The sequence below is a fragment of the Leptidea sinapis genome, chromosome 34 (assembly GCF_905404315.1).
Source record: "Leptidea sinapis chromosome 34, ilLepSina1.1, whole genome shotgun sequence".
Taxonomy (NCBI): Eukaryota; Metazoa; Arthropoda; class Insecta; order Lepidoptera; family Pieridae; genus Leptidea; species Leptidea sinapis.
Window position 1 is genome coordinate 7,601,937 of NC_066298.1, and position 11,851 is coordinate 7,613,787.

An 11,851-nucleotide genomic window follows, 5' to 3' on the forward strand; every position below is an offset into this window, starting at 1 on the left:
ACATATCAAAGTGTTATCAAATGAACTCTCCTAGTCATCGTTCTGACAATCTTTTGCATTAGTCCTTTCATATAGGTATCATTTTGTAGGCGTCATAGGATTCTTTGAGCGTGCGTCAAAGGCAGGGACCTACTCATAAGGGGTTCAGGTACAATCTGGATAGAGATTTTCTACCTACAGAAAAGAAGAAAGAATTGTACAAAACAGCAGACCCGTTTGCCGACTGGTACCTAAATATTATAATGAAAAACATGCGTATATTATAGGTGCAATATTTAATACCTCTGGGTGGTTATAATGTAGGTACCTATACATATACAGAAATAGGGTGTAGTAATATATTTATGTACCTATTTAATGTTTATCTGTCGCCGCGGCTGATGCACCGCTAGCAGACTGAGAGCGCTTCCGCACTACGTCCGATCCGAATCCGATCCGTACCCGTGAAAACGCTCTAACGGCTGCCGGTAGAGTCGTGGTCGGTGGAGGCATTTGAAAGTCGGTAATAGATGCTTAACAAGCTAACTTATGCATAGTGAACACAAAGTGAGCTTGCGGCGATCCAATCTAAACATTTCCTACAAGTAATTATCCGAATCAGTAAGAACTCCAAGTAGATAAAAGTTAAATATTTTCGGAGGGGCTACGAACAACTATTGTACTTTACCGCTTCAGTTTATAATCGCTTCGATTTTTTTTCGAGTTCGATTAACCACGTTGTGGACATATCCTCTTCCGCTAAAGTTCAAAAGTCCAAAAAGTCCTCACAATTGTTGTTCTCGAGTGACGTAGATCGACTATATTACACATAAAAGACATACCTACCTCTATCTAGGTCATCTGCTTGTTTCTAATTCATACTAATTCGTCATGCTATTTGATTTTTTTTTTCATGAAGAAAAAATCTTTTGCAGAGATTTAATGTGCCCATACGGCTAGGTACCCACTAGATAAAAATAAAAATGGCAATGTTACCGTTCAAAATTAAACGACCAATTTAGACGATAAAATAATTCGAAATGGATTTATCATAGATGGCTTTCAATCTGTACCTGTTCTACGCAGATTTAAATATTGTCAGATCACCCATGCACGGTTGCACCATCGTTAGCCACAATGACTTGGCGTTTAACTTTGTCATTACATGATTCATCTTAAGTGCATAGCCATCTTACAACCTTAATTTGTTTTAAAACATCCAGATGATGACACCTTGTTACAAGGAAAATGCTTAAAGTCCGCTTGTGTGATTATGAGAAGATATTCAGGATTACTCGGGTAAAATGAATAGCTGCCTATCTTTTCCTCTTGAGTTTAAGTGACAAGATTCAAATTCATAGTGCGATAGGAATGCGAATAATTTATACCTAAACACTAATACAATAATAATCCTTATTAATATGATAAGTCACTGCCATCACCGGATAGTCAGCAAACATGTAGATCAGTTCGATGGAACTAACTATAAAAATGAAGTACTTACATGACAAAAATTAACCACCAAAGAGACAATAAATTGGCTTATTGTGCTAGGCACAGATCGCCAAGATGGCAGAAAATATCAAAGGAGAAAAAAAAATGATAAGTGAGTTTGGCTGTTTGGCTGTCACGACTTTACTACTCAATTGATCATCATAAATTTTGCACACAAGCTATAATAGCATAGAACGTATTTTGCGTTATTTATATGATACAAGATGGCTGATTACTGTTGCAACAATATGGATAGCTATCGTTTTCCAAGGTTCTCTATATACTGAAAATAACTAGGTTAACAAAATTTAGCCTCTGTTATGTAATGACTTAATTAACAAGATAAACTCTTAGACACAATTCGACTGTCGATAACAATCGATCTTTACAATCGCAGTGTACTTAAACTCATACTTTGGAAAAAAAGAAGGGTATTCGCGATCCCATCTCTAAACTTCAACTCTGTCGATAACCAAGTTTAACGCGTGAATTTTACGCGCGCGATATATATATAAGACCATCCATGAATTGTTCATATTATTTCATATTCAGTTCATGTTTTATATTATATATGTACACACGAAACAAAGTTGAAATACCGTTATATTTTAGAATGAATAAATGTCTAGTGTTTATGTTTTTATAACCAACCAACTTTATATATACTTTTTTGCTTTCATAGTTATAATTTGAGACATTCATTGCGAAAGACTAAGAAGAATCCCTTGACCTTGATCGACCTTGAAGTGCTTGATCGCTTATGTATGATATAAAATGTAACTATAATATAATTGGACATAATAACCACTGAAATATATTTTACGGTATTTTTTTAAGTAAAGTAAACATTTCAACATATTCCAAAATAGTTAAATAATTAATCAAAAACAGACAAAGAAAACGTGGCTTCAAAGTCCTTATTAAATTTGAATGTACGTTATTTCAAGTTGAAAATATAGCAACAAAAACTAAGTATATCATGCTATTATAATTTTTATTATGTCTTGGAAATATAGTCTAGATATATTATAAAAATAGCAACTTACCAAATATCGGGTAAAACTTCGAAAAAAAAATAATTGGGCCATATGTGCCGGTGTCATGTTACGTTCCTCGAATTGGTACGTATGAACCTGTGGAACGCTAATCCATCCCTACTCTGTGCATAAACTTATAATTTCATTACAATTTTATTGTTATTTACGGCCATTTTCAATAACCTGTCCTTAGTTTAACTTACTAGAGGTAAACAAATATATCGTTTTACGCGTACTTACATTTCAATAATCTATCGACATAAAGCTTTGGACTATCGGCCGTTTTCAATAACCTATCTATCCTTAGTTTAACTTACTAGAGGTAGACAGATCTATCCTTTTACGCTTACTTACATTTCAATAACCTATCAACATAAAGCATTGGACTATAACTATATTGGACATAACTATGGATAAATAAGATTTGTCACTAAACGGCGACAGCAATGTATCCGTATCTTGAGATACGTTATTGAAAACGGCCGTATAACTATATTGGACATAACTATGGATAGATAAGATCTTGTCATTAAAAGGTGACAGCAATGTATCCGTGACTAGAGAAACGTTATTGAATTCGGCCGTTAATCATTAGATATTACAGGCGATTTCTCCTTTCTTTGACTTGGCTCGTTTTATAAATTGATTGTTTGTTTAATTTATTTAGAGCATATTTTGTAACAAGACCATCAGCTCAGACCATAATACAATAAAGGAAGAATATTTAAATAATTTTTCAACTCGATTACAAGAAAAATCCCCGTTAGGTTTGAGGGCAAAAAAATTGTGATAGAAAATAGAAGTCCATAGTATAACTTTTAAAATGTCATTACAATTTGACAATTTCATCATGACATTGACACTGACTCAGACATCACACAGCAACATGTTATTATTTGCCTTTTGACCAGTTGTTCAAACTTCAATTTAAATGTTAAAAAAGCGGTATGATAACAGCGACCTGTGATAGTGATAAGAGAGTATTCAGAATTGCACTTTTAATATTTAGTTTTCTGAGTGCAGTGTGTCGTACATTTACACTAAGACGTATTAGTACGCGGGAGAATTGAACATTTTGCGAGAGCAATGAGTGTAAAAAATAATAAAGTAATTCAAACAGTGTCGGGTTGGGTAGCGGTAGAAATTCTTTTCCAGTGTGTTATTATTGGTTTCTGGCAGCTATTTCAGCTTGCTTTAAGAAGGTTATGGAAAGGACACCGTAGGAAATTATCTAAAAATGTCCCACCGGTGGAATTAGCTGTAGACACATCAATAGGAATACATTGCTATATTATTGTCCAGGTTGGTGTTTTTCTGCTTCTTTCTTTATCTAAATACATTTATATGAAGTTTTCAGCCTGACAAAATTAATAATTATTGTATGTATAACAAAGTTAACTTTAACCCACTGTGTAATGCAATAATTAGCGTTTTTATTTATGTCTTGATTCTTATAACTTTGTAAACAAACTCTAAATTAAATTTTAATTTTTAAAATTAAATTTAATATAATAGACATAATTATATTATAAATTTTATATTTTAGGGAGTAAAATACCACTATGTAGAAACAGGCCCAAAGAATGGACAGTTGGTCTTGATTCTTGGTGATGCCCCTGACATAGGCAATCTCTGGGTCCCATCATGGTCATCAGTAGTTCAAAGACTTGCTGAAAATGGTTACCATGTGGTGACCCTTGATCTTAGAGGAACTGGGGGTAGTGAGTCTGGTGACCGCTGTGACCTCTCACCTCCTAAAGCTGTTGAAGAGCTGGCCGCATTGCTTCAAGCATTAGAAGTATCAGAAAATAGTCCAGCTATTGTTATTGGCTTTGGGATTGGAGGAATGCTAACTTGGTGAGTTTTTATCCCAAAATTATCGACTGCCCTAAGATATTAAATATTTGTCTACTAACCTTGTTAATTATCAGGGCTCACTGTGATTGAATTACTTGGGTGTATTAGGGGTGACCCCATATGTTTTTATGCTCAAAATTACCCTGTACCCTATCATGTTAGACTGTAACTCACAGAAATACCAGAAATGATCTGTACAAAAGATCCAAAAACTGAGATTGTAAAGGCAGACAGACAGTCTTCAAATTGTTACTGTAACTACCATTTTTGGTTTTTTGATAAGATCAAGAGACCTCATTAGTTTTTTGATTCTTAACACATTAATCCATCATTTGTTGTTGTTGAAAATGGGCCAGAGCTTCCAGATAATTCCACAAATTAACTGTGTGAAATAAAGTTGTCTTGCCAAACACCTTTGTGGAATGCTAGATATCTATGTTGTATTAGCTGGTGACCAGTGTGTTTTGCTTCACATAAAAATTTCAGATCAAACTTTAAAATCTTCACAAAATTTGTAGAAGATGAATCATTACATTAATTATTTACTTTTTCCCTAACTAGAATGTAATGAGATAATCTTGTGAGATTTGAGATGAGAACTGTCAAACTGTGTGTTATGAATCAAGATAAAAACTACCCTAAAGTTGAATGAAATAAAAAAACACATGGTGTCCATTTTTTTTAAAAATCGGTTTCGTAGTAGAAGTACATCGCGGACAAACTTGTGACACGAAATTTGCATAAGATGAAGGAAATTTCGCATTTGTAAAGTCTGATCAAATCATTGGTGTCAACCTAAACAATTCCTCCAACCACTTCCCGTGATATGTTGAGAGAGGGGCCCCACATTTCATTTAAACTTTTATATCTTTTGGTTGGGACTAGAATGATGTAGATATGATGCAACCATGCATAAGATATGATATTAAAATGTTGTAATAATAAAAATATTGGTTTTATCAAGACACAGTTGAATAACCTTAAGCTTGTTCGTGATCTAAATCATTGATAAAGTATTACCAGTGATTATAAGATTAGGAGTAATATTGCATATGTTTCAAATTAACTCTTATAAATGCTTACGGTATTCTATTTCATACTAAAATAGAAGAAAAAATTTTTTTTCGTTTGTAGAGCGCCATAACTGGTGAAATTACTGAAGTAATGAAACTTAATAGAGATGTCTCAAATTGTGTTTAGCGCCACTGGATTGTAATGCGCAGGGCGTATCACTTGCTATCATGTGATATTCGTGGTTGTCTCGTCACTTTTTCTTATTAAAAAGGTCACTGATACAATCTCACTGAATTAGTCTTGCTTTTTGTACGCCAAGACATTTCCTTGAAAAACGAACTTCAGAAGAACATGAGACATCCAGGTGTTGGAATGATATCCTAGTTTTTGACGTGTCGTGCGAATTCATCAAACACTTCTTCGGAACGCTCCCGTGATAAATGCGGTCAAATGGTTCAAGCTGATACTGAGTCGCACCAGACACAGATAAGAGCAATACTCCATATTCGGCCGGACCTGCGCTTTGTAGAGCGCTAGAAATTAGAATGTAGGCCGGCTTGAAGTATTGTCGTGCTCTATGTTGTTTATGTTTTGTAATATTCTTTTTTTATATAAGCAGTTTTCCGTTTATCACGTGAGGCTCAGCTGTGTAGTGAGATATCATGAGTGTTTATAAGATACATAATAGTTTTAAGGGTAAATGTATACACTTTTATAATAAAGTCCCAGCCACTGTTCAGGCATTATCTTTAAATAAATTTAAATGTTTTATTAAAAGATGTCTCTGTCATAAATCCTACTACTGCACAGCTGAATATATCTAAGTGATCGGACAGCCTGGGACTAGATTATGATTATATCGTAGCAATAGCTATTACAATACATTATTGTATATTTTATTAAAAAGAGCGCAAAAAAAATAATTCTGGGAGAGTTTCTGGCGCTGCTTCTTCTCTCTCAGAGCGTCATTTGTTTCCGAAGCGGTAGTAGAATCTAAATTATAAATGACATCAAAAATAATTCTATAGGAATTAATTTTGAGAAAATAATTATGCCTTTATATATTTTTTGTTGAAAAGTAATCTTAGTCTGAACTTCACCATTAAAATATATCACTCGATTAATTGACAATCCGTAAATGTTTCGATTTAATTGACCCATGTTAATAATAACAAGGTATCTGGTGCATTGCCAAGGCGCCATGATTCACAAGTTCATAGTGGTGGGAGCGCCTCATCCGAACCTGTACTGGCAGCACCCACCGGCAGCCTTCTGTCATCGCTCCTTGCACTTTATACAGGTAATAATGAGAGAAATTAAATTTGTAACCAAAATTTATAATCGATGCGGGACAACCAACATTTCGAGGTCTTGTTCAACTCTCAGGTTGTGGCTTCATCAAATTGACTTGAGATGTCGCTCTTTCAATTAATCTAAACAATTTTTATCATTCATAAATTTTGGTTACAATTTACACATACACTTTAAAATAACATTTTTATTACGAGAGTGGGTTAAGAAAATTTTGGGTTTATCAAAAATCCTGAGCGGCACTGCATTGTAATTGTCAGGGCGTATCAATTACCATCAGCTGAACGTCTCGCTCGTCTTCTTCAATACGGGCCGAGGCTTGAGAGTGTCAAATAAATTGCTTTATTTTTTTATTGAGTTGACTAGGCAAATGATTTTTATTAGCTCTTTGATTCAAACATGTTGGTTATAAGGCCTATTACAGTTTAAAAGACTGTAATTATTATAAGGCTGCTTGATAGTGGAATATATTGCTCATAAATTGGTATCAAATCGCCCAATAACTACACCAGGACAAAATGTTCTATATATGTTCCTCATTGCAGTACTAATTACAGGCAACATTCATATTTTATAAGGTCAATAAATCAGATATCAGTAGACTTGCCTGATTTCGATATATTCAATACAAAGTTCATTGCTTGTAAAGCTGTCAATGTCCGCAGTGGCCGCACTTCCCCGAGCGTTGGTTAGCGGAGATGGAGACCAGGGACGGGGCGCGGTGGTCACGATCCAGGGCGAGGGACTGGAGCGGGGCACTCAACTACGTCAGAGGTTCGCTTTTCTGTCTTACTCATCTTTTTGTATTTAGAATATAGAAAGAGCACCAATAAAATAATACTGGGGAAGTTCTTTCAAAGATTCTTCTCTCTCGTGGCGCCGTTTGTTTCCGAAGTGGAAGGTGGAACTTTGACATGAAAAAATATCTCACTAAATCAATTTTGAAACTATAAATGGCTAATATGTGACAGGTTCTAGTAGCTCTAGAACTAACTGTTTGTTTATTTGATTCCAACTTTGGGTGTGTGAGCAAAGAACTATTTTTTCGCACAGTATGTAAGCCTCAAGATATTAAAGAGATTTTTCTTTCCCTACTCTTAAAGTCAATGTTGAGCCCAATAATCAGATCCTAATAAACCCTTTAGTCAAAGAAATGATTAGTTCCTTAACAAGTCTATATGTTTTACCAGTGGGAGGCTCCTTTGCACAGGATGCCGACTAGATTATGGGCATTACTAGGCAAATGAGACTTAACATCTTGTACAAGCGCAGTTGTAGTGCCGCTTAGAATTTTTGGAGTTTTTCAATAATCCTGAGCGGCACTGCATTGTAATGGGCAGGGCGTATCAACTACCATCAGCTGAACGTACTGCCCGTCTCGTCCCTTATTTTCATAAAAAAAATGTTCGCCTTCCACTAGGTAACGCAAAATTAGGTAAAATAAAAAATCTTAACCTTAAATAACTACTTACAAGAAATTTTAATATGTATCCCAACTTTGCATTACCCATGTTCATTGGAATATTCTTTTAGTTATTTCACACCTTTTGCCCAACTAAATTGTTAGGTGTGACTCCGTTGTAAGTCATTGTCACTATTTCAAATTATCTATTAGTCAAATTTGAGTGTTTACCTTTCCTAATACTCAATTATGTTTTAATTCTTTTTAATTTTTTACTATGCAATTTTCAACGGTGTTAAACAAGACAGAAAATTCGCAACATGTAAAGAAAAAATAACAATTTTTTATAAGTAGTGTATGTCCGAAAATGTTGTTAGGCGCAGCGTGGTACAGAATCCACCCGGACCACAAGGCGCGTCCTCGTGGGTTGCTGATGGGCACCAAGGATAATGCTGCTCAGCTGGTAGCTAGCGCACAGCACTGTGTCACACCCGCCATCCGGTTGGTGACGAAACCAGAGCCAGGAGACAAGAGCCTCCCTCCTCACGTCATAGACTTCATTGTTGGTGAGTTTCTGGTGACATCCACGTTACCCTAAGTGGCGTTCCATCATAGGAACTTTCTCCCACGTACAACCAAACTGTAGAATTAACTTTATTCTGAGTATGCTTAGAGTTGTATGTAATATTTGAACCTTTGAAAAGTATGCCTTTAAGCTGCCTATCGTAATTCTGGATTGATTTTTTCAAACTCGATGGAGAGTCCTGAATGAAACGTCTTGGACAAAATAAGCTTTTCTCTTCTTCTCTTACGTATAGGTTTGAGTTTTAAGACTGTAATCACATACTGTGTAACTTATAAAAGCGAAGTATAGTTAGTCCAAGATAAAAACTTTTTGTACTTATCTTACTTTTGGCATGTTTGGAATACCTTTACTTCACGTTTATTAAGGCCGCTGTCCCAAGAAATCGCCAAAATAGCACATGATTGGAACAATTTCTTGACGGTTTTTTTTATAAAAATAAGGGATGAGACGAGCAGTACGTTCAGCTGTTGGTAATTGATACGCCCTGCCCATTACAATTCAGTGCCGCTCAGGATTCTTGAAAAACCCCAAAAATTCTGAGCGGCACTACAACTGCGCTCGTCACCTTGAGACATAAAATGTTAGTCTCATTTGCCCAGTAATTTCACTAGCTACAGAGCCCTATAGACCGAAACACAGTAATGCTTACATATTACTGCTTCACGGTAGAAGTAGGCGCCGTTGTGGTACCCATAATCTAGCCTGCCTGTGCAAAGGAGCCTTCCAGTGGTAAAATAAAGCTTATATTATTACAAAAAGTATTTGTATATGTACAGAATATGAGAAGGAAATTCATTTTTTCTTCACATTTCTATTTTTTATAGAGAGTGCGAAAAAAAAATCACCGACATGAAATCTTTTGACGTTTGAGTATTTTTATTGCATCACTTTACATATTATATTGCAATTGAAATGATTTGTAAAACGAAGAAAATGTAAATGTTGATTTAAAATAGTGGCAATGAGTTGCTTGCCATTTCTTCTCGTTAGGATATCATCCTCACCATCTGGATGTGTGGCGGTCCTCCACAGTGCGGTTTTCAAGGAGCTTTCTTCCTCGTACTACAATGCTGTGGAATGAGCTTCCTTATGCGGTGTTTCCGCGACGATACGACATGGGTACCTTCAAAAAAAGCGCGTACACCTTCCTTAAAGGCCGGCAACGCTCCTGTGATTCCTCTGGTGTTGCAAGAGATTGTGGGCGGCGGTGATCACTTAACGCTCGTTTGTCCTCCTATTCCATAAAAAAAAAGCTCAACCCTTTACGAAGTCAATCATCAATGTCATTTCCGTGACCTACATGAATAAAGTGGATTTGATTTGAGACATAAACGTATAATGCTTACTACTCGGCGATGTATATGCTTTTACAACAAGATCCCATAAAATTTTGAAAATAAATGTATGTATTACGAAGTTCAAAAGAATTGTTATAAAACTTTTGTGTGGAAAAGGTTACTATAACATAAATGACTTTCTTAATGACACCACAAATTGGGAATGGAGCGATCGCCCTCAGGCTATTAAATAATAAGTTTTATTGTACGATACTGTAACCATATTTTTTATGAAAAAAAAAGAAGCCCGCTGAGCTTCTTACGACCGTTACTCTCAGGTCTGAGGCATACTTTTTCGAATGGTTTTTTTTACTTTCAATAAGTCATACCATATCCCATTTTTACACGCTTTTTATTAGCTTCACCTGTATGTATGTTTGTTTGTAGCCGACTCATTAGGGTTTGACCCACTTAAAACGGCCAGATTTCGTTCAAACTTCGTAGATTTATCGAGGACCGATGACAATACACTAATTTGATAAAATTATTTATCAATATCAATAGACAGGAATTCATGTTCATTTAAATTTCAACCATTATCTTTTCAACCAAATCGTGTTTTTTAGCCTTTTTATACTATTTTTATTACTAAGCAATAAAAATATTTGAATTTGTTCAATGTGGAATTTAAAATTACCAGGGCGGAAGAAGCAAGTGGATGAGGCGCCCCGTGGCTTAGTGACCAGAGTTCTGGATGCGGTGGCCGACAAGGGTCGCGAGTTCACGGCCAGGCTCGCACTGCCTGCGAACGCGTGACGGTTAAAATCCCTGCCAGAATCACCAGTGGTCCAAATTGGAATTGTGTTATTTTTCGTGAATGTATACTACAGCGTTTTAGTTATATTAGTTTTATGGCTCTCTCTGTATAATAAATACTAAGAAAAAATCAGTCCACTGTTGTGTTTCCAGTGGAGTTAATATAATCTAAGATTTGCCTTAATCCAAAGTACGTACAAGACTGCAGTATATATGGATGATATTATAGTTATTGTGTAAACGGAATTAATTGTAAAAGATTTAAATTTATATTGCATTGAAATTTTTAAACTAACCTTAATTAAAATATGATATTAGTCTCTATATCATAGGTATATTACGATATCGATGAATAATTATTGTCTACTACTTTACTTTGTTCGAATGTTTAATTAATATAAATTAATTATGTTGCTTGGCGTGTTAACAAAGGTACTTTGAACCTACTTTGTAAGTTCCATCAACATAACTTCAGTAGGCATTATCTCCATACATATAATTAGTTAGGATAAATGGCAGCTATTCGTCTTACGGCCGTTCCCAATATACTATCTACGGATAGAGATAAATTACTACCTCCTACTGTCAGTAATTAGCTGTCAAAAATCTGAAGCTGATGCGATAAGTCATTCTTATCGGCTTATATTGTGACGCGTGAATTTTAATTTTATTACTGCACTTTTTTAAGAACAAGAATTGGTCTCTAATAACTATAATTGTTCTAAATTAAAACTTTTCTTATAGTACTACTGTCATTCACAAAAGAACGGTATTGCCGATATAGCGCGCTCGGTTGCACTTGAAGTAAATTGTTCTAGGACAGTTGGTGTAAAAGTACTCAAATTAAGTATCTAATGGTTATTCTATGCATGCTTATCTAATGATATCATGATATTAAATATGTAGATACTAACATTAAAATAATCTTAACCCATTTGAATGAGAGCTTAATAATTAAAAAAAAAACATTATTTAAAGCAAAAATATTCGATCGCAATGTTGGTATAAATAATTTATCGGCATCAATTCATGTTGATTAACACTTTGAAAATGAAGTTTAATTTCAGAATTGGTCTAT

At 35.0% G+C, this 11,851-nt stretch overlaps 1 protein-coding gene across 1 annotated transcript; it reads left to right on the forward strand.

Annotated features, from left to right (window-relative positions):
* The first annotated feature begins 3,405 nt into the window (after positions 1-3,405).
* On the forward strand, positions 3,406-11,308 carry LOC126975080 (epoxide hydrolase 4-like). The gene is made up of 6 exons (XM_050822889.1): positions 3,406-3,812; positions 4,057-4,367; positions 6,558-6,681; positions 7,358-7,466; positions 8,472-8,660; positions 10,658-11,308. The coding sequence occupies exons 1-6, from the start codon at positions 3,597-3,599 to the stop codon at positions 10,771-10,773; spliced, it is 1,065 nt and encodes a 354-aa protein (XP_050678846.1). The 5' UTR covers positions 3,406-3,596; the 3' UTR covers positions 10,774-11,308.
* The last annotated feature ends 543 nt before the right edge of the window (positions 11,309-11,851 follow it).